The following is a 27,243-nucleotide window of genomic DNA, read 5'->3' as shown; positions in this document are numbered from 1 at the left end:
TTATATTATTATATAATTATTATAAGTACTACAGCTGTAATAGTTGATTTGTATTACCTGGTATATTACTTTGTATTACCTTGTTTTTGCACTCGTTCTTGTGTGCTTCTGTTTCTGTAAACCCGGAATTTATGATTCATGATTTCATGATTTCATTTATGATTTATGAAGTTATGATTTTCACATTTTGAAAAGAGTCCAAATGACTGCCTTGGTAGTTCTAGTGTTTGGTGTTGTAGTTCTATGATCACAGCATGTTTAACAAACAATGACGTCATTGTAAGCTTGCTCATATTAACAGAAAAAAGAAATAAATATATGTTCATGTTTCACATAAGGATTGGGAATGATGGGCAAAATAAAAAAGTACACTTGTTATGGTTCATGGTTGTGTTTGTGTTGCTATGCTGCCACCTGTCTTCCTCTGTTCGCATTGCACCCTGGGTAGTGCCCCTTTTCCACTGGAACTGGTTTGCAACTTATAAAAATGTATAATATGGAGAAAAATATATTCAGGCAAAATTGCACAAACACTCAATTAGGCTGAATAATATAAGTTTAGCACGGTGGTGGAGCGGTTAGCATGCAGGCCTCACAGCTACGAGACCTGAGTTCAATCCCACCCTCGGCCATCTCTGTGTGGAGTTTGCATGTTCTCCCCGTGCATGCGTGGGTTTTCTCCGGGTACTCCGGTTTCCCCCATTCCAAAAACATGCTAGGTTAATTACCCCCCCCCCCCCCAAAAAAAAAATGTCTATAGGTATGAATGTGAGTGTGAATGGTTGTTTGTCTATATGTGCCCCGTGATTGGCTGGCCACCAGTCCAGGGTGTACCCCGCCTCTCCCCCAAGACAGCTGGGATAGGCTCCAGCCCCCCCCCCCCCAAAAAAAATTGTCCATAGGTATGAATGTGAGTGTGAATGGTTGTTTGTCTATATGTGCCCTGGGATTGGCTGGCCACCAGTCCAGGGTGTACCCCGCCTCTCCCCCAAGACAGCTGGGATAGGCTCCAGCCCCCCCCCCCCCCCCCACCCTAGTGAGGATACATGGTAGAAAATGAATGAATGAATAATATTATAATAATATAACAAGTAAAGTACTATCCCATGTGAGTACTGGTCTGTGAATACTCAATGTGGGTGTGTGCGTGTGCGTGTGCATGTGTGTGTATGTGTATGTGCGTGTGGTCGGTGTGTATTCAGGCCGTGTAACATGCTCAGCCATTGTTCCCAGTACTTTTGTATCCATTCCCAGTGTATTTTATTTGTACTTTTCCGTGTTTCGGTGCTTGTGTGCCAAAACCGAGCGTGTTTTGCCCCAAACGGCCCCCATAGAGGGGGAAGGGGGGGGGGGGGGGGGGCTTCCTGGTTGAACACGCCTCCGCTAGCGCTAGGAAGCAAGGAAGCAAGGAAGCACAGCTGCCTGGAGGAAGCTCTCATAGATGTCCTGATCCCAAGACGGGGCGGAGCCCCCAAGTGTTGACGGTAAGTTTGCTCCATGTTGGCGAACATTGACTTTATATAAGTATGTTTTTACATGCTTTTGGTTAACGTCCGCTTGTGTTACTCTGAAACAAACTAAATGTTCGAGACTATTTTTTTTTCTCCGCAAACTCGATGTGCAGATAATATGATCTACTTCTGGAATATATCACAAGTGTTGTAGTATATTTATTTATTGTTTTACTGCTTTTGTTGTTATTGTGCGTTTAGCTAGCTTGGCACTGTAGTCCACCCGGGTAGTTTTAAATTAAAGTTAAAGTTTTAAATGTGCTATATTAAAAAAAATGGACATGACTGGACTTGACTTGACGTTCCCACTTGCAGATAAAACCTCTATAAAGAATGCAAGTAATCAACACCCAAGAAAGGAAAAAACATGTTTCCCACTTCTTCAAATGAAGAATTGAATTGAGTCTGTAGTGCTAAAAATACACAATGATGATGATGATGATGATGAGCTCTACTTCAACTTCTATGATCTTGAACTTTGAACCAGTTTCTCCATGAAGTATTAACCATATCCAAAGGTGATGGATGAGATGAATCCATGACTCCAACGTCCTCCAGCATGACCAATGTAGATGGCGCCTGTGGCCAAAACAAGCTGGTGACGAGGAGATATGGAATAGTCCGACCATTCATGTTCTCTAACGCTTATTAGGATCTGCTTGGTAGACTTTGGCTTATTTACAATAAGCATATTGTTAAAAATAAGCAACATATGACTGTATATAATATATTACAACTCGGTAGAGTCATGGTTGAGCTGGAGCCTATCCCAACTAGCATTGGGTGAGAAGTGAAGTACTAAGTGAACCCCAGGACACGTATAGACTAAGAACCATTCACAGTGATGGAGGATGTTTGATTTCCAGTGATCCCAACATTAACATTGCTCCTTGTCAGTGACTGTAGACCAGGGGTGGGCAAACTTTTTGACTCGCGGGCCGCATTGGTTTAACAAAATTGACGGGGGGCCAGACTATTATGTTTTTTACACGTAACTGTCCACCTGGAATTATTGTATCTGTAAAAGAGTCATGCAATCTGCTATATGTGCACTTTGAGGTCATTCATTTGATGTAAAGTGCGTTATAAATTAAATTATTATTATTATTATTTAAATATTTTTATTTTATGTGAGTGTGAATGGTTGTTTGTCTATATGTGCCCTGTGATTGGCTGGCGACCAGTCCAGAGTGTACCCCGCGTCTCGCCCGAGGACAGCTGGGATAGGCTCCAGCAACCCACGTGATCCTCGTAAGGATAAGTGGTAGAAAATGAATGAATGAATTAATTTTTTTTTAATTGTTTTATTATTTTTTTTTTTTTTTATTGTGCTTGTGTCCCTTTTTTCAGGAGCACTTTGTGAACAACAGACCACATCAAATAACAAAATTGATAAAACAGCTACTTAAACCATCAAAAGGTTGGCTCAAGCCATGATGCTAGGTTGTACGGTAAATTTAAATGAAATACTTTAAAAAGAACAGGCGGGCCATATTCAATCACTTGGCGGGCCGGATGTGGCCCCCGGGCCATAGTTTGCCCACCCCTGCTGTAGACCATCCATCATTTTTTATACCAGGTTGCAGGTACGCTGGAGCCTATCCCAGCTGCTCAGTTGTCCGAATACATTTGTCCATATGTAGAGTAAGTGACTTCTTGTTTAATAGCATACCTGTATTTCCATTCTAGATGCGTTTCCACTTCAAGAAGTGTCTCGGACTACTGATGGTCAGCGGCTCCCTGCTGGTGTTGGTCTTCAACACGTGGAGCCCTGCACCTCCCTCAGGAGTGGACCTGCGGCGTGGACGCAACTTTGGAATGGAGAACATCATCAGTGAGAAACTGCAAGCCCTCTTGAAGGACTATGATGACATTTCTTATCACGTGAAGGAGGAGGTGGCATGGTGGGCTCACGTAAACTCTTGACTTCCTTCTCTTCTACCTTGGTGCGATGCTGGGGATCAAACACTGGTGTTTGTTTTCTCACCCAGTCTCGTGCAAAGACACACGTGTGAATGCGTGGCTGATAAGGAGACCATCCAGCTGCCGCTCTCCAATCTGCTCTTCCCACGTGTGAAGGCCCATGACCTGGAACAGATCTTCTTACAATCGCACCCGGACCCTGAGGGCGTGAAGCGTCACAGAGCTGAAGAGTATCGTCATTTTCAAATGAGGTAAATGAGTTTCTAAGTCTGCAATTAAATCGAAGTTGGACCCTCAATGGGAGCATAGCCCAGAGCTACATTCATGGAGCGTTGAGCTTAAAGCTAGAGCTTTACAATACTGCTCATGCTAGGACCATGGCTGGTATGGGTGGAACCAGACAACAATCAGATGTACCTGAACTAGGGCAGTTAAATGATTAAAATGTTTAAATTATGATTCAGAATCATGATTAATAACCATAGCTCCAACTGAACTGAAAGTGTACAAATTTGCCTCACATTAGTCAAAGTTCAAAGTTGCAGAAGTGCAGTTCAGCGCACCCCAGCGCACCCACGCCTCCTTGCCTCCTAGAGGGCATGACAGGGTACAATGAACGCCTCTCATTGCCTTTAAATGCTCACCAGAGGCCACCATACTCGTCACCGCGTACACCACCTCACGGGACACACGCCACCTGTTCCTGATAGTTCCATTAAACACAGCAGCAGGCTAACCCAAGCATCAGATCCACCTGTATTAGTGCTCTGTCACCACCAAATAGGAGAAGGTGTGACAAATAGTGTTTATTGTATTTTTCAATGCCCAGGTCTTCCAGTCCTGCAGATGTTCTTATTGTAAACGAGGGCAACAGTCCCCTTCAGTATCCCTCCCAGGGTGTGGCAGTACGACCGCTCAAGACCATCATCATTCCAGGTAACGCTTTCATGAACATGGTACAAAACAAACCCTACTTGCACGTCGTTTGGAACCAATCTGGGGCGGGCTGGACCTCAATGTGGTTTTTGTTTCAATCTTCCCAACACATTTTGAACAATTCGATGCATCCACTAAAGCAGGGGTGCTCATTAAGTCGATCGCGAGCTACCGGTCGATCGCGGAGGTGGTACTGGTCGATCGCTGGTCGATCGCGGCGTGACATTAAAAAAATATCATCCCAGCATCAATGCCGTCACTTGATTGACATACAGGGCAGCCATTCAGATGACAACTGAATGTTGCCCTTCGGGCGACCAATCAAATCAAACAACGTCTCTAAGTGCAGCAGAACTTACGATGTCAGCCTATCATCCATCCCCGTTACTTGATTGACATACAGGACAACCAGTCAGATGACAACTGAATTTTGACCTTTAGGTCACCGCTCATGCGTAAACAACGATGCAAAGTGCTAAGCTAGTCGGCGAATTGCGAGATTTTAAGCCCTCGCTAAAGTTTATGGTCACTAAAATGAGTGAAGGAGCTGGACCAAGTAAAAAGGCAAAAACTGGACCAAGTAAAAAGGCAAAAACATATCACTTCCATACGGATATGGAATATTATACGGATATTATGATACGGATATTATCCATGACTGATAAACATTTGGAAGTGTGCTTGAGGCTGGCTATCAGCAGCTACTGTCCGGACTATGCATCCCTGGCTGGTTCAATTCAGTGCAAGTCATCAAAGTAAACTCAGGTAATTACAAAAAATGTTAATAGTTAATTATGTGTGTTTTGCAATATTGGCTCATTTGGTTATGTAAGGTACATCAACATACATTGTACGTACAAATAATCCTCAATACATTTGAAAATAAATAGATGTTTTGCATTTTTCTAGTGGGTAGATCATTTTGACTCGGTCATTTTAAAAGTAGCTCGCATGCTGAAAAAGTGTGAGCACCCCTGATCTAAAGGTATCATTTTGCAGACGTGTCTGACTCATGCAATCAAAAAATGGGGGTTATACCCTACCTTGCTTGTTTGTAATAATTATAATAATAATACATTTTATTTTTTAGTGTATTTCTCAAAAGCATGAGTCTTAAAGGTGGACATGTCATGCAATCATGGAGTTCCCTCTCAAGTTTGTTCACGGCTGCTATCAGTTGGGCTTCCTGTACCAGAAATTCAGCACCCACTTCCCTGAAACGCAGCACGTTTACATGCATCAAGAAACCTAATGATTGCATGAAGTCACGTAAAACCAGATTTAAATGGCATGTAAACACAAATTAATTCGATTAGATCGGATTTAACTTTTTTAATGTCATTACTATCATTCTAATTCCAATCTCTCTTTTTATTTTAGGATTACGGCTTGTTGAAAAAGCAAGATCCAACCACACGGTGAGTTTCCCCTTCTTGTGCGGTGACCGTATGCTGATAAATGAAAGTGAAAGCTTTAATTCTTCTCACTCTCCAACGTCACGGCAGGTATACTTGACAGCAGCTCTGGGGACTTTTGATGTGGTTGCCACAGTGGACATGATCTCCATTAAAGGAGAAGGAGAGAAACGGATGATCCTCTCGAGTCCTTTTCTCTCTGCTCTGAACAGGCAGCTGCAATTTGTCACCTACACAAACACTGTGTTCCATCCCAGGACAGCAGACACCGGTAACGCACACACACACACACACACACACACACACACACGCACACACACACACACACACACACACAGATTTATACGCTGCTACACGACCCTGATATGGGCGGAGTAATCCCAAGTTAATTGATTCCAGACCTGACATTGAAAGGTAGGATTAATTTCGGTAAAAAATCTCCAATTATCTTAAATATGCGGACTTTTTCCCTGTTAGGACATAAGCAGGGAACAGGTGGACATGCTAGAAGAGTGGAGGTTTGCCCTGGAAAGCAGAGGAATGAAGATCAGCCCCAGCGAGACGGAGTATATGTGTGGGAATGACAGGGACCCAAGTGGAAGAGTGAGGTTCCAGGGATCAGAGATACAGAAGGTGGAGTCCAACAGTTCAGAACACTGGAGATAGTGAAAAGGAGGTGAAGAAGCAGGCAGGATGGAACGGGTGGAGGAAAGCGTCCGGTGAAGTGATAGAAGAGTTCCGGCTAAAACGAAAGTAAAAGTATACAAAACTGTGGTGAGAGCAGCCATGTTGTTTGGTCTAGAGACAGGAAGCAGAACTGGAGGTAGCAGAGATGGGGACGCTGAGGTTCTTCTTGGGAGTGACCAGGATGGATAGGATCTGGAAGGAGTACATCAGAGGGACATGACATGTCAGAGACCTTGGAGATAAAGTCCTTCAGGCCAGACTGAGATGGTTGGGACACGTCCAGAGGAGAGATAGTGAAGAAGGATGCTGCTCTAAACAATGGTCGTGTAGACCAAAGATGGATGGTCACTGTGGAGCATTTCTGTCAAAGGAGGCTAACTACAGCCACGCCTCTAAGAGGCATCGTTGAGTTGTGGTTAATGATCAGGGTTGAGGTTAATGATCAACATCTTCACTCTATGCTAACACATCATAAAGACATCAAATGACTCGGGCTCTCGTCAAGGCTGGTTGAACCTTGGTCCCAAACAAGGGAGTGGCATCCGATTGCGTAAGCGCCGTGCGTTGGCAAAGGCAGGAGGAGGAGGAGGAGGAGGAGGAGCACAGGAACAAAAGGGCGCTGACAGGATGATTGACAACGGTTTATCCCTGATCACGTGTTGGTGAAGGCCAATTCAGCCAGCATTGCCTTCCAATAGGCGATGTGTAGTGATGCATTATGGGAGAAGACCTGGACTTTGGAATGGCCATTCCGGGGATCTCATTGATGGCCATCAGACATCGGGCAATGGAAACTCACTTCATGAAGCTGCTCTCCAAGGACGTCATGGAAAATTGTCACCAATTCTTATACAACATAAAGGGGGCAGAATCTGAACATGCATATTTTTATCCAGCAGGGGGCGCTATCGGACTGGATGTATACACAGGCACAGACTGCAGGGTGACCTAATCCACCATAACAATGTTAGGGACCATCTGACCATGTGAAAGGGACCAATGACATTTATTATTTCCAACCAGGAGGGGGCGACACTGATGCCAAGGTGATCATTTGCTGTCTGATGCCCCAACCCACCGTCAAAACATTTGAGACCTTTGGTAGTCACCGCAGTTATACGTTTCCCCCAGTTGGTGGCGCCATCGGAGTCCGTTGGGTTGAGTCGTCATCAACCCAACCCTTAAAGGGATTGTTTATATGACCCCCCCCCATGTGGCCTGAGCCCAGTTCTGGTGGGATTTGGGTGCTAGGAAATTAATATTGTTTGTCCTGGACAGTATCTATGACGACGCTATGATCCATTGGCCACCAATCAACATTTTCTATAAAAAAGACACATAATCAACATAAAAACGCCTTTCAGACTGGCCACGAAATGGATTGGCGTGTAGCATCACATCCTACATGTCTGTAGTGAGCTTGACAAAGGCGATGCCAATCGATGCCAGCATGTAGTATCATAATACTACTACTATGAAATATTGAGGGACAAATCCTATGTTGGCTGTGGCTGTCTCTTGCGTCCCTGCGGTGATCCTGTAGCCTTCCCATTACCAGGGTGCTATAAACAAAGAATAATAGGAGTGTAAATGTGACTATAGGGGTGTTATTTCATGTCTACAGGGCTCTAAAATGGTAAAATCCTACCTTGCAGAAATGTACTTATTGCGCTTGGGCCAGGAACCAATCATCCACGATAAACGAGGGATGCGTTCACATAGTGAATGACTCAGCAAACAGCATTCTTATCAAGATAGCTTCACTTGATAGCATTTAGTGCTAACCGGGGATGTTCTTCTTCCTCTTTTTGGGGCTAAAAAATGTAAGTTTGGATTGAGTTGATTTACGCTTGATTGGTGCACCTCCACACTGGGCTGCAGCCTTTGTCACAGTGGGACCCACTCATGGGTGGGGGCACATTTCACGACAGCAACAGTAAAGATGGTGGCCACAAGGAAGTCCAAAGTGCTTATAAATCATTCAAACTATGAAATTAATTTACTAGTTTTATCGCCGTTCTTCTTCCTCCACAGTTGAGTTTGCAAATGAAGGTCATCAGTCATTTTTCACCATCAAAATTGGACATTCCACCATCCCAAGGTTGTACAACTCCAACTCCGGGTATCCAAAAGGTATAAAGACCATTCATACACAGCATTGTTTACTATATTATAATATTCCATTTTAATGTCATCTTCATTGTTTTTGTGTTTCTATTTCCTCTCAAGAGACCAACATCAGCGCTCTCGTCACCATCGTGACAAAGACCTTTCTACGCTATGATAAACTCCAAGATCTCATCGTCAGCATCAGGCGATATTATCCAACAATCACCATCGTGATAGCTGATGATAACGAGCACCCACAGCGAGTGGTTGGACCTCACGTTGAGCATTACATTATGCCATTTGGAAAGGTAAATATTAGCATCATCATCATCATCATAACGCATACCGAATTAACGCTGCCCCTCAACCGTCAGGGTTGGTTTGCTGGGAGGAACCTGGCCGTGTCTCAGGTGACCACCAAGTACGTCCTTTGGGTGGATGATGATTTCCTCTTCACTGCAAACACCAAGCTGGAGAAGATGGTGGACATCCTGGAGCGGACTAGTCTGGATGTGGTGAGTTGACTGACATGGGCCGACATGCTACATGTTCTTCAGAAACATGAAATTCCAGCGTAGAAGGTGCTGCAGATGAGCCGTATAGTTTGTAGTATTATTTAATAGTGTACTCTCCCATAGTACTCATTTTAGCAGCAAGTAGACTATGAGGTCTGGTGTGGTGCGTTCACTGCACAGCCGTCCTTCTTGTGTGGGTCTGACCAACAAGTGATCCTTTCATGGCTCAAATAGGTCGGGGGTGCAGTCCAAGAGGTCACGGGCTGGACGGCAACGTTTCGTCACACCATTTCCGTGGAAGAGGGGGGAGAAGACGGGGACTGCGTCCATATCCGGCGTGGCTACCACCACGATATTGAGGGATTCGCCAATTGCGTGGTCACTGATGCCGTCATCAACTTCTTCATGGGGAGGACAGACAAAGTCCAGCAGGTTGGCTTCAACCCCCAACTGGCTCGCCGTGGTCACCTGGGTAAGTGGAGCTGCCACTGGAATTGTGGGTGAAGGTTGACTTTTTTCAATGCGTTCCCCTTTAAGGCTTCCATACGGAAGCTGAGTTGTGTTCAATGACTGTTTGATATCGCCGTAATGACACATTTGCTTTAGCGGGCAAACCTTTGAGAAGAACAAGGTAGCGTATTTCAGAAGAAAAATGTTCTTTTGCTCCGCAGAGTTCTTCATCGACGCCCTCGGGTCCCTCCACATCGGCTCCTGCAGTGACGTCGTTATAAAGCACGCGTCTAAGATCAAGCTGCCATGGAGGGATGCAACCGACGCCCAGAAGGCCTATGAAAGGTTCAGATACTCCAAGAGCAGCGTTGAGAATCATATTCACGATGAAGTCTTTTACTTCAAGGACAGGTTCAAATGCATGACCACTCAATGACGTCTGAGGGCAGCAGGGCGGCCATCTTGGATCAAAACACATTTTCAGGTCAAAGGCAGTATTAATATGGAAATATTAACAATTTTCATTTTAACTCTATCTGTCCCACGGTGAGGCTCATAGGAAGAAAAGGCCATAATGTTTACTATGGTGCCCCCTTGTGGTTGGCATGGGTGTGAAGTGGGAGGGAGGTTGTGTGCGTGGAAGGCAAGTTTCTTCAAACTAGCACAGTGGAGAACTTTAGAACTTTACACTTTTTGAATGATGTCGACTTATTGTCATACAGCGATACAATGTTGTACTGAGCAGCCGGAACAGCGATGTGTGTGCTATTTTCCCACATTGTGTTAAGTTCCACTGTGATGCATTCAAGTGAAAAAGCTAGGTGCCTTAAACGCCCCTTTTATGACTGGAAAATTTATCACCAGCTCTTAAGTGTTTGCACGTCTGACCTCCAATCTTGACTATTGACAGAATATACTCATCAAGTTTTTGTGATGTAATTATATTTTAATAATGCCCATGGCACTAGAATTGTGTAAGGATCATCTAAAAAATAAAAACTAAATAAACTCAGGTTAACTAATGAGGCAAATTTGATGGAAGGGAAGTGTAATGCAATGCAATGCAATAATGTAATGTAACGTAATTGTCAGTGACAATGAGAAATATGATGCCCTTTCACAATGTCGCCACTAGATGGAGACATTACACACAAGTCAGTTAGTTTGTAAATATGTAATATATTGACTGAAGTGTGTGCGGATGGGAAGATGTGACATATTCTATTATGTCTATTTTGTAGTGGCATTGTTTTTTTTTAATAAAAATAAAGAGTTTATATGTATTATTTGCGTTTATGTTTTCTAATGGAAGTAAAGTATTGGTGATGAACATATGATGACACTTGCATTTGCATTGTAATGTTAAATTAACAAAAAAGGAAGAAGTCTAATGGACACTAGAGGGCAGCAGAGTGACATAATAAGGTTTTATGACCTGTTCCTTTGATAAATGACAGGTTCTATTTTTTTGTTTATTCTGTATATTATGGTGGAACAGTCTTTTAGTTTAATAACTGAAATAAACTACTCCAGGCCATGTGATCATTTAGCTCTTGTGCTGCAATCTTTTCTACTGTTAGCCGCTAACGGCACGCCATCAATGAATTAGGCCTGTACCATTCACTGTGTTTCCATTTCAGTAATATTTAGTTATTGATAAGTGGTTGGGTTGTCAAATTTGTTTGGAAATGTATATATATATATATATATATGAATATAGATGTCTACAGTCACAAACTAGGATATTACAGAACAGACATCAATCCTGCTTAATGTTTAATATTTCAGCATGCCAATAACCACTTATGGAACACGTTGAGGACCTGTCATCATCAAGAGTGTAACACTTAGGCCAGACAGAGCGAGACATCTCGATCCCTGAGGCGAGCTTCTAAAGTCTGTGTTTCATAAGTTTTCATCATGCCTCAATACTGCGTTCTCCGCTCGCCCGGAGAACACAGACTGTACTCATCTTCACATTTCATCCCGGCGTGCTTCACATTCCGACCTTCACCAAACTCTAATGAAATATAACAATGAGCACAAACCCATCTCGTACTTCAATAAAACCTGACTCGCAAAACTTTGATGGAAATATATGTAATATTAAAACAGCCGCTGGGACAGTTGCAGACTAATACCAAAAAGTATTGCTCTGTAGCAAGTATTGCTCATGTACAAGATATAAATATGCCAAGTATTTGAAACTGTTCAGTGCACTTGTCAGTATATTTATCTCTGTATTGCAATCAAATAATATTCTCTAAGGAATTCCAGCATATATGACATGATGCTTACATAAAACGGTGTAATACTGTAAAGCCTCCATAAATGCTACAACAGGCTACTGTATCTTGGAAACGCGAGTACACATTACACCCTCCAACCAATCACCAAATGGTACATTATTTGGTCCCAAACACTCGACTCGCCATCGCTGAGCATCGATCTCACACCCAAACGGTCATGGTGTTTTCACCATGTTTTTCCTACAACAAAGAATGATAGCATTAGCGTTAGCATTTAACCAGCCGTGAACTCCGATATTGCCGGTTGTACCTTCTGTTGCTGGATGTACGTGACGGCATCGTGTACAGTGACAAAAATATCTTGAGGCTTCATGTGGTTCATGAGGCCGCTCGATGCCAGGATCTTTAAAACACTTTCTGAAGGAACGGAGATCACAAGCGGTTGTGTAGCATCCGTGCTAATCAACACACACGTTGTACTAACATAACATGCTAGCTAATATTTACGATAATACATGTCATCAATAAGAAAAGGGGACCTATTATGCTCATTGTTGGCCCTTTGTATTGAGTTGTGGACTCCTGTAGAGCAGCTACACACAATAACCAGCACAGAAAGCTTTCTTGATCTTCCAGAATCTGCACCTATTCCAGTTGTATTTCTTTGCATTTCGTGTTTGCCATGAAAATGGTTTTAATTCATTCCACCCACGGCCCGCCTCTAGACACGCCCACTCCTTACACCCAAAGAAACACTTCCTGGGAGACGTTGGTAACACCGTAAGCAGAAAGGCAGAGCTTGGGGGACGGCAGACAGCGTATCTGGCCTACAGTGCACGCCCATATAAGGAATCTGTGACTCTGTCAATCTGTGACATCACAAACCGCCAGTGTTAGAAAGCCCCCTGAAACAAAGCGTTCCGATCCATCCTGAAATTTTTTCAGGGTTCACTTTCAAATGCGCAAACCTTATTATCTGAAACTTTGGTATCGTTTAACACGAGAATCCAACATTCTAACCACATTTATAGGTCGGAAAAGTGGAAAAAGCATAATAGGTGCCCTTTAAAAAAAGTATTAGTATTAAAATAAATATATATAATAAGTTGAAGTATTGAATGAATAAGTGAAAGTTAATAATATGACATTGAATGTGCTTACTGTTACAGTTGGATAAATACATGTGAACCCCAACCTTCTGGCATTCGATGCACATCTACAACACAAACACACACAAAAACAGGCGGGATTCAATTCCCGAGAAACTTACAGTAGACTATACATTTACATTATACTACACATTTCAGCAAGTATTTTCTTATAGCGTCCCAAGGGACAATAGCATAGAAATGAAACCTGATATAACTTGGAGTCGACAGCGTACAGCTTTTATAGTAGTATACATTTACTGTCCTCTAAGTACAGGTAAAAGTACAGCCATTGTTGTTGATATCGTTGCCAGCACAAGTGAGTACACCTCACAGTGAACATATCAAAATGATACTGCAGTGAAATATCCCGAGTATATGTAGTACAAAAGCCAAAAGTCTCTCTCCCGCTTACAGTTAGTCCAGAACTCTGCGGCACGGCTTTTAACAGGAACCAAAAAGGGGGGAGCACATCACCCCAATTCTGGTTTCCCTTCATTGGTTGCCTGTTGGTTTTAGGATTGATTTGAAGATTTGATTGTTTGTTTTTAAGGCGTTGAATGGGCCGGCCCCCAAATACATCTCGGACCTCATCCAAGTTTACTCTCCAGCTCGGTCACTGAGGTCCAAGGGCCAGCTCCAACTTGTGGTGCCCAAGACGAGACTTAAGACCAGGGGAGACCGAGTCTTTTCTGTGGTCGGCCCCAAACTATGGAACTCTCTGCCCTCCCAAGTAAAAAAGGCCCCCAATATCGAAAGCTTTAAGTCTCGTATTAAAACCCACTTTTATTCTCTGGCTTTTAACTCAGAGTGAGTCGTATGGTCCTGTGTCTTTTAGTTCTTTGTTTTTATTGTAATTGGTTCTATTTTTTATACTTTTATTGCTTTGTTTCTTGTTTCTAATATTTTAATATCTATTTTATTATTTTATTTCTTAAATGCTCTTTTAGTTTTGGATTATTACTTTTTATTTTTACTCGTCTGTGCAGCACTTTGGAAACTCTGTTTATAAAATGTGCTATATAAATAAAGTGGATTGGATTGGATACATGTTTGACCTGCGTGGTATTGTCCCTTCACGGTCATAAAAACGCTTACTGAAAAGTGAGCTACTGTACGTAGCTTTTGAAAACCAACCTGAGTAAAGAGTCTTGCTCCGGCAACATCAACAAATATCACACTGCTGCAGTCGATCAGAAGAGCCTGGACGTCGTTGTCTGATGCTCCTGCAGACATGGAGAAGGTAATCAACATTAACGATTCCCAGTGGAATCATCTCTGTCATAACAATGGAATGTCATTAAAATATTACAAATAGGAAATTTAGGACAAGTGCATGCAAATACTGTAAGTCGTAAGTTTACCTGATTTAAAAAAGTCATTTTCCAAAGAAAAAGATGCATTTGTTACGCCTCGTTCCTGAAGAGCACAAATAATGTGTATTATTATTATTATTATTATTTAAAGAATATGTGTTACTGTAGTCTTTTAATGAGAGCAGCAATCGTACCACCGTGTTGACGCCAGCGTGTCTTTCACGCGCCTCCAGAGCTTTTCTGGCCTTTTCTCGACTGCGGATCTTCTCCGGCGTCAGGCCCAACAAAGTGCTCATCTCTTCCCTGAAGAAGCTACGGTTTCCGTAGTAGATCGGCCCGTTGTATGTCAGGATCTTCATCCCTGGCAGCTCGTAGCACTGGAAGGACGGCGATACCTCGTCTCATTTGACAATAATCACAACTCTTGTTTAAGATGTTCAAGATGGAATCATCACCTTACTGTGATTCTCCACAGGGCGATAAATCTCTGTGTTGCTTGCCCGGCCGAGCACAGAACATCCAGCCCTGGTGGAGGAACCAGACATCACATGACCACCAGACATTATTATTATTATCATTATATAGATTATATCATTATATGAGCAGCGTCATCATTTAGCATGTCATCTAGAGGAAGCTCCTCACCCGAAGTGCAGAACATTGGTCAGAAACCACAGAAGAAGAAGAACAGTAAAAACAGCTACATGCATCAGATATGATCTCCAGTAAGTTATGGATTACTGTTACATTTATTTGGGTGCCGGCATGGAGGCATTATAGAAAATGAATTATTAGATGGATATGCAAAGTATGCAATAGATCCATCCATCCATCTTCTACTGCTTATCGAGGTCGGCAAGTCCAAGCTTGGAGGCCCAGACTTTGAGTTTAAGAGCCCTGTGGTTTAGACCCAACGTCCGCGTCAAAGCCCTTCATGTGCTGTCAATCATTCAAATACTGATGATGAAATCTCTTGTAGGTTTATTGTAATAATATCAGAGTATTTGATTGACATTTGTTTGAGAAGGTTGCTACAAGGATCTTCAGTATGCGGATGAATCTTTTTAAAAACACGTACCTTTGTGTGCGACAGATGACAGTCAACATTGAGAACATGACCCCGATGGCCAAACCCAGGTCCACGTTGAGGACAACCACGGACAGCCAGGTTACCACCCAAACCATCTGCACAAATGACAATATTAATATTAGTAAACATATTTCCCAAAGTGGTGTTCTCCGAGCTCCTAGCTTTGGCTGGAATAATATAATAATAATAATAATAATGTAGGCGGGTTCTGGAAGCGTTGGCAGTCAGCTGACCACGGCTTGGATATCAAGTTCAAAGAAGTCCAATTAGCTGTGCTTTTGGGATCAATTGTCGATGGTATGCTAACGAGGGAACTAATTAGCCACCTTCATATCCTCCGCACGCTGCAGTCTTATTACACGTGGGGATAGCATTCCCGAATAGATTCAATAACTTCTAGTCCTTACAAAGTCAATCCTGCTGATTCTCCACAGTTCTGGTAAGTCTTGGAACTGCAGGAACATCTGCCTCAGGCTGGTCACGTTGATGCACGCCAGGACGGCCTGTGGACAAACACCAATGAGGTGAGTGGACTTTATCTTTGGCGCTCCTCTTCCTTCACTTGGACATTAATAAACACACCTTAGGTAGGAAGTGGAACAGAGGTCCGATCAGCAGCAGAACAATTAGAACGACCAGACTGGTAAACAGGCCGGATAACTGCAGCAACACACGCACATCACACATGGATTGGACTAAAAATGGATTTAATAATCCATATTTACATGGATACATACATGGATTTACTAAATATGGATTTAATCATCCATGTTTACATTTGGTTCACATCTGGACCTTGATGAGGTTTTAAGTGGAGCTACAATATGCAGAAGCAAGAAGATGGCTGAGCTGCAGAAGCAAGAAGATGGCTGAGCTGCAGAAGCAAGAAGATGGCTGAGCTGCAGAAGCAAGAAGATGGCTGAGCTGCAGAAGCAAGAAGATGGCTGAGCTGCACAGCCACGGATGCTGAGGTCGGACGCAGCAAGGCCGTCACAGAGCATTACGCAACAAAAGAGTCAAGTGGTAGACCAGAATAAATGACACCTGCGTTGAGCCGCAGGATCCGATCCGACACAAGGCGGACCTCGACCCAAACTAAGACCCTTACTGGTGCCAATGCCAGCACAACAACCATCAGACGACATCTGCAGGAAAAGGGTTTCAAAAACTGTTCCAAAGACCTGGTCTCCTTCAACGGCCTGTTTAGACTTAGACCACGGAGCATCGAACATGGGACATTGAAAAGTGATTTTCTGATGAGAACAAAAACCTTGATGGTCCAGATGGCTTCCAACGTTATCAGCAAGGAGATCCATCTGAGATGTTTTCAACCAGCACTGTGATCTGTGGTGCTTATTCATTCAGTGGAACGGTGGATCTACTCATTCCTGAGTCCTCCTGAATTTTTTTTTTTCCTGGTTTGGACGGTTTTTTGTCATTTTTTGAGGGATGGTCTTGAACTTCTAAACAGCTGAAAACCAGCCTATTTGGGTTTAATAATTGTTCTTCAGTGTAATTGTTTTCAATAAATTGCTTTTTGTCTCCATCCCATTTATTGTATATTGTAGCTCCACTTAGAACCTCATTAATGAATATGCTAATGAGCAAAAGGGATATTTCCTAAATGAAGATAAGACAACCTACCTGTGTGAATCCCCCAGCACTCTCCAGTATGTTGGTGGTGGCCAGAGTAGCAGAACTTGGGAAGCAGGTGAAAAAGGAGGACAAGGTGTTGGAGATACCGTGAGCCAGCAGCTCCTGAAATAAAACTTTTTTTTAATCAACTGCCTCTTCAGCTTTTCAACATTTGTGGGCGTCACCTGGTTGGGATGTATGGCGTAGCCGTGCTTGTCGGCGTAGATCATTGCCAGGGAGACGGACACCGCGTAGCCCACCAATGTGATGGCGACCGTGTCTCCGGCAATTTGGGGTAACGTGTGCAACGCAGGGAGTCTTGGTCTTGGGAATCTGAGAATAGGAAAGTAAAACAATGATTGTCGGGCTTGTCGGGGGTGAAAGTATTTGTAGTATTACTCCCAAAGTATTACCCTGCTGGAATGTGGCCAACAATTTCTACGTCACAGATGGAATCTAGACAGAAGGCATAGGAAACCCCAGTGGCGATGATCACCTGAAGAGCAAATATAATAATAATAATATATAATAATATTGGGGCTTTTAGGCTACATACAAAAAAATAATTCATTAAGGAAATGAGGTGAAGAGTAAAGGAGGATTATGAAATGAACACACCACAAAAGTACAACACGAACACGGATGTGAGGTGCTGCGTGTGAATGACCTCGACTCACGGTTAGGATCTCCACCGGGATGGGCGTACGCAAGCGCTGCCGGTAGCGTGTGTTGATCTCTTTCACCGGGACCAGAACAGCCAAACACACCACGGAGATCAGCAGCGCTGTCGTGTTGGTCTGAGGCAGGTTCTCCATCATGGACGCTAAAGTCTGAACACAGAAGATGCTGGACAGACGTTCATAAAGACGCTACAGCAAGGAAAACTGCCCACAATCCACAAGTCTTTGTCTTTTCCATGTGTTTTAAAGATATAAAAACAGATAAAAACAGACTCCTATGAAGCTGTCAAAATTCCAAAAAAGGGAAATGAAATCCTTTAATCAGTCATTTTGAAAGCTTTGCCCACCTTGAAGAGAGAAAAGGTCCCAGTGTGGCGAGGAAGGTTCAGTCCCAGCATGCTTTGCAGCTGTGAAACGGTGACATGAAAGGCAGCAGCGCTGGTGAAGGCCTTGACAATTGGCTCTGACAGATAGGAGGACAGGAAGCCCAGCTGAAGCCCAAACATGCAGAGCTGCAGGACAGAAGGAATAATAATAATAATAATAATTATGATCAGTTATTCCAGTCACGTTTCCTGAAACTGTTGATGATGGTCTACTGTACTTAGTACTTCCTGTCTTACCATCATAATTCCTGACAGAAGTGCTACAGCCGAGGCCACGCCGATTCTCTGGATCTCAAAGTCGGACACTTCTGAAGTGGAGTTCACCACCAGAGGACTGGGAACCAGTTGTTCTACCACCGAACCGGTCATTAAACTCACCACAGCAAACGTACCTGAGAGAAGACCGTGGACCTCAGAAAAGCAATCTAATGGTTGTAATGGTGTTGTAATGGTGGTAATGGTTTCACGCGTGGGGTCCTACCTGTGGATATGTGGCGCCCGGTGCCAAAAATCATATACAGGACTACGGGAAAGAAGGACGTGTAGAGACCAAAAACTGGTGCCACAGATGTGAGCAGGGCAAAGGCCATTCCTGTTTAAAGGAGAATAAACTCGACGTTTAAAGGAATACCTGCATTAATAATACTATCATAAATCATATCATACTAACTATCATCACACAAATCATTTTATAACAATAAAAACAAATAGAATACTAATACAAACAGGACCAGTACTACAAATAATACATTTGAATTAATTCTGAATTAACATCAATGTACACATCAATAGTAGTAGCGTTGATTTCGATATTAAATTTGATGCAGTTGCATTCAAAACTGTTAAAGCTTCATTATAATAATATTTATCTGCAAAATGTACAGTAGAAACTTACAGTAGTTTGCATTAAACCAGCAATTTACATAGCTCACATATCTAATATTAAAAAATGTCAGTATTTTTTTTATTTAGTTTGTAAATTTTAAAAATAAATTGTATTTATGTTACAATAAATTTTAATTTTTTCATTTTAATTTATTCATTTTAATTTATACATTTTAATAAATAATAAATGTAATTGAAATTTGGATGGAATGAATAATGTGCAATTCAACTGTATTATATTTGACAAAATATGAATTAGTAAAGAAATAAACCCAATTGAATAATAATAACTATAATTCTATAAATATCTATGGATGCATTTTCATTTTTCTTAAAATACCATTAAGTAATTTAGTACAATACAATTAATACATTGTAGAATTATTTAATTACACAAATTAAACTGTGTATAATTTAATGTATAATATGTATGTATATAATGTATAATGTATTCATAAGAATATACTATTGTATCCAAATACAATATTACTACCTGATACTACATCATACCTAGCGGTGTTTTTTAATACCATAATAATAATAATACTAATAATCAATGATACTATGATAATAATAAGTACATATGAAGTATTCCAGTGTGACTTGACCGACCTTGTGGGATGTGAAGGATGCCCACGGTGAGTCCTGCTACGGTGTCCCCCAAAATGCATTTCCGGAATCGGTACCCGGGCAGCCAGTCGACGATGGGAACTCTGTCCCGCAACAGGTGAAGGCAGGCCCGCTGTGAACATCCGCACCTCACCGCCAACTTGTCCCGGAGCCTCGGACCGGCACCGGGGTTGTCCTCCTCGGAGCCGTATGCCTGCTGGAAGCCGTCCTCGGTGAAGATGCTCCGGTACACGGCCACGGAGGCGCTCATTGCTGGCCGGGGGGATAATGACAGATATCAAGATATCAAGAGACTAGGCTGATATTACTTTGGGACTTTTACAGCAAATTGTTCCACGGCTGCCACTCCACTTTGCCTTCGGACAAACACAAGTTCAACTTCAATGACCAACTTTGCCAGAAAGTGGAAACACTAGTGGTGGTGGATCGATACAAACATCGACAATATCGATACCAAAGTCTAAATAAAAAAGACGCTGCCCAACTGTAGTGGTGGTGTGTGAAAATCCATGCTACTGAAACAAATAATTCGTTTTAAATATTTTATAATATATGTTGTGGAGTGATACTTTTGATACTACAGAAAGAAGTGCAATGTTCTCATGGGAATTTGTGTTTGTTTCTGAATAAAAAAAATTATGCTAATAAAGCATTTTATATTTACTTATGAATCTGACAAAATTCCTGATTTTTAAATCGCAAAAAAAGATAATAAAAACTCAGATTTAGATGTATTCATATCGGTGATGTCCACCTTCATGTATTAAAGTATCGATATGATATCGGCGATACCAAATGCAGCAGTATCGTACACCACCAGGAAACACAAAGGTGAGCTCAACAGGTTATCAACAGCATGGCTGCCAGGCTGTGGAGGTCCTCTGGGTCCTTGTGCTCGTAGTGTTCATTGCTGTGTTATTATTTACTGCTTCATTTATAATGTTTTTATAATACTAATAATTATAATATATATAAATAATTAAATAATAAATCCTCACACATATAGTAGCTGAATAATAAACAATATATAAAACAACTTTGGATCAATTTCAGACTTAAACTAATGTACAGTTTCAAGTCGGCGAGATAAAAATAGTTTTTCATGTTAGCTACTACAATAAAAATATTGCTGTATCTTGCTTAATATACAAGTCAGTTATGTAAATGGAACACAGTTGGCGTTATTTTTTATTAATTTTTTTTGTAAGGGCTTTAGCATCAAAATAGGCATTCCCCATGATACGCATTGCTAGCAAGTTGACATAAATCTATTTTCTTTTTTTTTTCAAAATTTTCTTTTTTTTTTAATTTCCAACTTTTGGGGGAATTTCATTCACAATCCTTATGTGAAACATAAAAAACACATATTAGCACATATTTATGACTTAATATGAGCTAGCTAACAACAGACGTCATGGGAAATATCTATTTTGACGCTATAGCCCTCACAAAAATATGTCAACATTTACATAACTAACTTAAATTAATACATGTCTGTAATATATTTGACTAATAAACTGAGCTGTTGTGGTTTTAAATATGCTTTGCAAACAACTTCATGATTCAACTTTCTCCTCGCTGCATAAAGTTCATGACACTAAACATCTTCTCCACCCGTCTCCTTCATGCTGAGTGTACACTGGGACTTCCATTCTTCCCCTCCAAGGAGAGGCTCCAGTCTCGTTGTTCCTGGAATTGTTCTTTATCTGCTTTGTGGGATGCTTGTCCCAACCTCCCATTCCATGTTGGAAATGACCTTGTCTAAGAGGCTGCGTGTCCCCGTCTCTTCACCTCCCATCCCTTTCCGCTGGCTGCTCCTATCTGTCCATCAGTACCTCCTCGTGCTGCTGAGCCGTTGGCATTGTTTCACTTCACCAGTCAAGAAAAAAACATCTTCCTGTCGCCTCCTGAATTTGAAGCAATTGGTTTCTTTTGGGGTTAAGAGCTCTTAAGAAGGGTTCTTTGATGTGTATGAAAAGACTATTAAGATTGTCACCCTCCATTATTTTTGCTAATTTTTGTGGCTTCCATCTTTCCAATTCATCACACTTTCATTCCCTCTGTCTGCCTTCCTACCTGCTCCTCTATTGGAACGTACCATTATGTAGACTTGGTTATGTCATGTGTCACTTCCGAGTCCGTTCAACAACAACACTGACACAGCCTTGAACCAGCCTTGAACCGCATCGTGAGACCCACCACTGCATGGTCCGCTCTGACAACGACATAGCCAACGTTAGTGTGGTTAGGTAGACGTTCTTCAGGAAGATGGACATTCTAAGAAGAAGAACATTTGCATGAAGCAAACTGAAAGAGAGTGAGAGGATTCAGTACGCAACCACGAGTATAATGGTTCCAGTATTTTGTCATGTGTGTGAGACTGAGACGGAGTGGCTCCTTGAGAAGCACTCGTGCAGCCAGGCTTACCTCAGACAGAGGTCAGGGCAGCTCGACGTGCTTGTGGGTCCATTCCATTCCATCGTTATGGGGGGCAAGACGTTGAATGTCAACATGCACATTGAAAGGATGTTTGGAAAATGTCAGTCCCATCGGACGTATACGCTAAAGTATGTCACCAATCTGAGTACACACCTCATGTTTCACAAAATATTTTGACTATCAGTCAAAACTTTTACATAACTCCAATTTCTCTAGAGGAAAATCCTACAATTTGAAGTGTCCACGATCATAAAGTACCACAGTGTGTTCCAAACGCTGTTTTTATGCTAAGAGGAAGCTTTATGTTTTTATTCCATGAGGAAGTTGGAACACTTGTAGGAATAAATTGCACCAACAGCCGAGGTTAAACAACCCTCATTTTTGCATAACGGCTTGAAAATGTTGTGGTCCTTGAAAGGGGCCTTTCTGTGTCATTTTGAAATTCAGTTGTGGTTAACCTTACCATTTTTTTTACGGGATCAGGTCAACCCAGATTGAAGTGCAAACGGAACACTCGTGTTGCAGTTAGAGATCGGTTTGTTTTGATAAACGTTTCCACAATGAAAGTGTGATGCTCACCAGTCCAATTCATGGCAGCAACTGAAAAAGAAAGGAAAAACAATGGCGTTAGAAAGGAACAAAGCAAACTGGCATTATATGTACTTTTGGAACATCAAAACACTTTTTGTTTATTTACTTTATTTGCATTTTATTTAACCTACAAATGTGCCAGATCATTTTCCTGCCCCTGTATATACAGTATGTATGTATCGTGATATTTACAATGCAGTCATTTCTTTATCAAACTTTCAATTTCACAGTATTGTTTTATGTATTGCGATAGGAACATGTCGCCGGGCCTTCTCTTACCTCTCTATCAGCGAGAGACGGCATCAAAGGACGCCTTTGGCTCCAGCTGGGGGGCCAATAGCTTCTCATTTCCTGTCAGTCTCTGCAGCCATTGAACAGCGGCGTGCTCTGGCGGGGTTGAGCGGACCCTGGGGAGTCCCTCCGCCAGCCTCACCGAGGCGCTCATCGCCGCTTCCTGCTCATTTTAAGAGATCCCTCAGAATGGAGCGCCATTGTCCTGCCTGTTATCTGATGGCCCCCGCTCAACAGGCAGACAAAGCCGAGTGGGCCCCCTCCCCTCATGACATACTCACACCCACTCCACTGACATGTGTTGGAGTACTCTATGGCGCTAAACAACAAACACTGATGGAAGCAACAAAGGCACAAACTAAATGCAGATAAGATACTTGGATTGTCCGATCATAAAGTAAGATGCATACATGTCATTATTTTAATGACATTATTTTCATGTTTTATAGCCTTATATAACCTCAGAACACAAACAAAGTCCTATAGATAAAAGCTTGAAGCCAGCACTGTAACAACATTTACTCCTGTTAAAGCATCACGTAATAAGAAGTCAACTTAGCCAAATAGCAAAATAACCCGGCATGTGAAGGATGATGACGTAACAAGGCTCATTCGTGAAGAAAACCACGTGATCCCAGCAAGCGTTCTTAGTTTTAGGTGTTGGAAATGACATTTTCGTCACCCTAACAAAGTTCAACAAATTCAACATGCGAGCAGCACCCTCTTGTGGACAAATGCGGTACTGTATAGCCAATGCAATCCAGTCCAGCCTCTCTGAGTCATGTGACTGATGGAACTCCGAGCACACACTTCCTGTCTCCCAATAGCGGCGTTCCAGCGTTGTGATCAAAGGGGGACTTGGCAAAGAATAAATAAAGATAAAGTCAAGACTGGATCTCCAAGCTTCTCCTATTTCACGGACCTCCGACCTGGCGGGACAGACTCCACCGTGGTGGTCTAAGAATTAGCAGCCAGGCTAGCCTGATCATGCTAATAACTGCTAATAACGTCTACATTTGATAGCAGCCATCCTGTGACCTTTGTTGCCTCCGCAGCAGCGCCCTCTAGTGGGCTGATGTTCACTTTGTTTATTTCTTATTATTCTTGTGTATTGTAATACAATATTATATAATATATTACAAAATATTATATCAATACATCTATATCATACATTTGTGAGAGTAGATTTCATTTAAGTAATTTGTCATTTTATTTTTACTTAGATTAATAATTTAATTTAGGTTTATTAGGTTATTTTAGGTTTATTTTGGAGTATTTAGTATTTAGTTCATCTTAAAGGTCTTGTTTATTTTTTTTTATTTTAATATTTATTTTAGAAAAAATAATGTAGGGTTTTTGACCATGCTAGTAAAATGTACTTAATGTACTGAAATAATTTTATGAGTTTTAAGTTGTTTCTTTTCCAAAATCCTACTCTCATTTTTTTGTTATGTAAATCTCTGACATGTTGGAGCCACATAAACCATCTCCAGTGGTCTCCTGGACAATCCTCAACCTTGGTCATGTTCAAATCCAGGCTAAGACTTCAATTTGGACACTGAAAGTACTTTATCTGCACTTTTCACATTTTGGGAACGAAAAATGCTAGCTGGGTTGAGACCAAGAGAAGGTAGAAAGACCCCAAAAAGCACCAAATGATGTCCCGATATGTTTAAGTCAGGACATATGAGTGTCAATGTACATTCAAACATCCCATAGAGAGGAAAAACAAGACGGATAGAAGAACTGGAGAAGTGAAACCGATTCAGCATCTTGATCTCCCCTTCTTTTTCTTCCTCTTTTATGAAGATCAAGCAATGGCAAAAAGTTGAATAATTCCGTGTCTTTGATCTCCATGCACACACGCACACAAGCGAGAGTTCATTTTCATTTTTGATTTCCCCCCAATTCCTTTCTGTAAGAGTGCCAGCATCAAGATTTACCTTGGTGTGCAAATGTGCTGGAATAGGTTAAAAGGAAAGCTCGCTACTTTCTCAAAGCACAAGTGCAGATGTTATGAAGTTCATTAAAAATTTAGCGATTCGTTTCCCCCGGTCCCAATTTAAGCTGCATCAAACGGAGGAAAACAGACGGAAAAATGACTTGTGAGAGAAGTCCACGCATGTGGTCCGTCTTTTTACACGAAGATAATAATGCTCAGTTCCTGTGGACATTTATTATTGGTTGCTACTTTAGCGGAGTATCTGAGTGTCTCCATATCGCTGTATCTGATAGCTAACAGGGCGTAAAGTATTCAGATCCCCGGCGTTTCAATATGACCAACGAAAAAAAAAAAAAAGAATCTGCCGGACCCAGACAAACACAAAGTCGTTGTCGCCATGCGGTCGGGCTCTGAATGCGCCATTGCCAAGCCCCTCCCAAGTCGCTGCGACGGAGGAGGAGGCTGAACTTAGTTAGCATCCGTATTTTGCTTTGCAAACATACGACCTTTCACCCCAACTGGCTTTCAGATGCTGTTATCAGTAATAGCGGAGTTTGACCGGGAGACGATTCTGTTGGGCGGCATTTAGTTGGCCGTTCTCCTGTTGGCTCTGTTAGCATTAGCTCGCTAACGTTAAGGCTATGTTTACATTGGCCTGAAACGGTTAAGTAAGTAAGGCTTGGGAACTTGTGTAGAATTGGACCCTTAAGTTAGTCGGGTGGGAGGGTGGGGGTGTCATGTTCACAATGGTAGTTTTTGAAGTTATTTGTTTTGGACACTACTTGACACAAAAGTGATACCCCCCCCTGGACCCCCCCAACCAACAAGTAGGTGTTTCTGAAAATTGCATCAGTGTGTTGACACGGCAACAAACCTTCCTAACCAACACTTCCATCTCCTCCCAAATATTCCTGCCATCAGAAAGAAAGAATGTCAAGTCTCAAGGTGCGCCCCCCCCCGTCCCCCCTCTGCATGTGGGGGGTAGTGGTGGTGGTGGGGGTGGGGGTGCATCTGCACAGGTGTTGCAGCTGCATTCGTACATAATTCGTCTCTGTGCAGCCATTGCTGTATTCTACCCCCCACCCCCAACCCCGCCCCGTGGGACCGCCCCCTCCCTTCCACTGAGTGATATTACAAGCAGCAGCCTTGCGCCTGTGATCTGCATGCGGCCCGGCTCCCTCCTGGTCCTAGGTGGATAGCGCTTGACTTGTTCAATTTGTTTAGAAGGCTCATTCGGCGCTTTGAAGCCACGCGTTTTAGCATAAATCATAACCTGTCTCCTTTCGCACAACTGCTTTGAAATGCAACATCTGCTTATGAATCCCCCCCCCCCACACACACACCACCCGCTTTACAATTAATTCGCCTACATTCATAGATTGACTTCCTATGATTTTTTTCCTTTAAGGCCTGAGATGCTGGTCTTCAAGGTCCAAGGGTTAGATGTGGCTCAGCTTCCCTGAACTCCTCCTGCGCTCCGTCACACTCGTCACTTGGTAACCTACTTAGAAGTTGGAAAGTGTCATGGTTGTGGGCCACATTAGCCGCCTTGTGTTGTTTACTCTTTCATCACACTCTTCAGGTTGCCTGTTTGTTGGTTTGTTTTGCAAAGCACAGCCTTCTGTTCTGCTGTGGGACGACTGCGGAATCAAAGTCCCAGGGAGCAGCCACGCTGACACCCGAAAGCTCCACCTGTCACTCTCCGTTTGTCTGAATGACGTTGATGGGTGGAACGCAGGATGCAGGTGCTCATGCTGCTGATGCTGATGCTGATGCGGATGCGGCGTCGTATGAGCGCTCTTTTAAAGTTGGCCTGGTGACGTTTCTAATCTTAAACTAATGGCAAAACATTGTGAGGTATATCAGCGTGAGATCTGTGGGAATAAGTAAGTTCAAGCCCTCAGAACATCAGCATTAAGAATTCTTTTTGCAGGTTGAAGAGCAAAATAACAATTCCTCCAAATGGAAGTATTTGATCAGTAGTCATCAATTAAACCTACTGAGGTGCAAATGTGCACCACAAGGATTAGATGAAAGAGTCTCTGTGTCATTTGTTCCCCGCCCTCAGTGGAGCTCGGCTGGGTTCACATCACACACGCGCACACACACACACACGCACACACACACACACACGCACACACACACAAACAGCAGGCTGATCCATGGCATGGCGATGACAAGATGACACTTCCCCTTCCATTACAGCCTGAGCTGACGGAGGGGCTTAACACATAGCGGCATCACAGGCCGGCACTTACAAATATATCTAGTGCTGTGCTGGTTGGGTGGGTTGCACCCCCCCCCCCCCCAACCCCGCCTATGTAGCCCATGTAGCTCTGGGCCCGCTTTGCATGCCTGATTTCAGCTGGAGTCGTGCCATGAGAAATTGTTAGCATGCCCAATTTAGGCCCCCCC

General features: G+C 42.5%; 2 protein-coding genes across 4 annotated transcripts; one reads left to right on the top strand and one right to left on the bottom strand.

Moving 5' to 3' along the window:
• Positions 1 to 1,365: 1,365 nt before the first annotated feature.
• LOC131136998 (beta-1,4 N-acetylgalactosaminyltransferase 1-like) lies at positions 1,366 to 11,007 on the top strand. 2 transcript variants are annotated; one of them, XM_058084427.1, is made up of 11 exons: positions 1,366 to 1,484; positions 3,201 to 3,415; positions 3,503 to 3,685; positions 4,264 to 4,370; positions 5,751 to 5,788; positions 5,876 to 6,056; positions 8,507 to 8,605; positions 8,702 to 8,889; positions 8,956 to 9,096; positions 9,331 to 9,568; positions 9,768 to 11,004. In XM_058084427.1, exons 2-11 carry the CDS (start codon positions 3,201 to 3,203, stop codon positions 9,980 to 9,982), a joined length of 1,605 nt encoding a protein of 534 aa, XP_057940410.1. In that variant the 5' UTR covers positions 1,366 to 1,484; the 3' UTR covers positions 9,983 to 11,004. The 2 variants fall into 2 exon arrangements, with proteins under 2 accessions (XP_057940410.1, XP_057940409.1); XM_058084426.1 differs by having other exon boundaries at positions 5,751 to 6,056; positions 9,768 to 11,007.
• Positions 11,008 to 11,326: 319 nt separating this feature from the next.
• On the bottom strand, positions 11,327 to 23,115 carry LOC131137028 (solute carrier family 26 member 10-like). 2 transcript variants are annotated; one of them, XM_058084506.1, is made up of 22 exons: positions 22,875 to 23,115; positions 22,468 to 22,604; positions 21,993 to 22,022; positions 21,664 to 21,780; positions 19,548 to 19,817; positions 18,532 to 18,642; positions 18,288 to 18,442; positions 18,012 to 18,176; positions 17,662 to 17,814; positions 17,398 to 17,480; positions 17,170 to 17,317; positions 16,994 to 17,107; positions 15,932 to 16,009; positions 15,757 to 15,852; positions 15,338 to 15,444; positions 14,715 to 14,784; positions 14,454 to 14,636; positions 14,308 to 14,362; positions 14,081 to 14,169; positions 12,957 to 13,011; positions 12,106 to 12,212; positions 11,327 to 12,035 (listed from the first exon to the last, which is right to left on the bottom strand). In XM_058084506.1, the coding sequence occupies exons 5-22, from the start codon at positions 19,813 to 19,815 to the stop codon at positions 11,997 to 11,999; spliced, it is 2,076 nt and encodes a 691-aa protein (XP_057940489.1). In that variant the 5' UTR covers positions 19,816 to 19,817; positions 21,664 to 21,780; positions 21,993 to 22,022; positions 22,468 to 22,604; positions 22,875 to 23,115; the 3' UTR covers positions 11,327 to 11,996. The 2 variants fall into 2 exon arrangements, with proteins under 2 accessions (XP_057940489.1, XP_057940490.1); XM_058084507.1 differs by having other exon boundaries at positions 22,584 to 22,604.
• Positions 23,116 to 27,243: the final 4,128 nt, after the last annotated feature.

This window comes from Doryrhamphus excisus, chromosome 10 (assembly GCF_030265055.1).
Source record: "Doryrhamphus excisus isolate RoL2022-K1 chromosome 10, RoL_Dexc_1.0, whole genome shotgun sequence".
In the NCBI taxonomy this organism is placed as follows: Eukaryota; Metazoa; Chordata; class Actinopteri; order Syngnathiformes; family Syngnathidae; genus Doryrhamphus; species Doryrhamphus excisus.
Note: the sequence above shows the minus strand (reverse complement) of the source record. Positions and strands in the feature narration are given on the sequence as shown.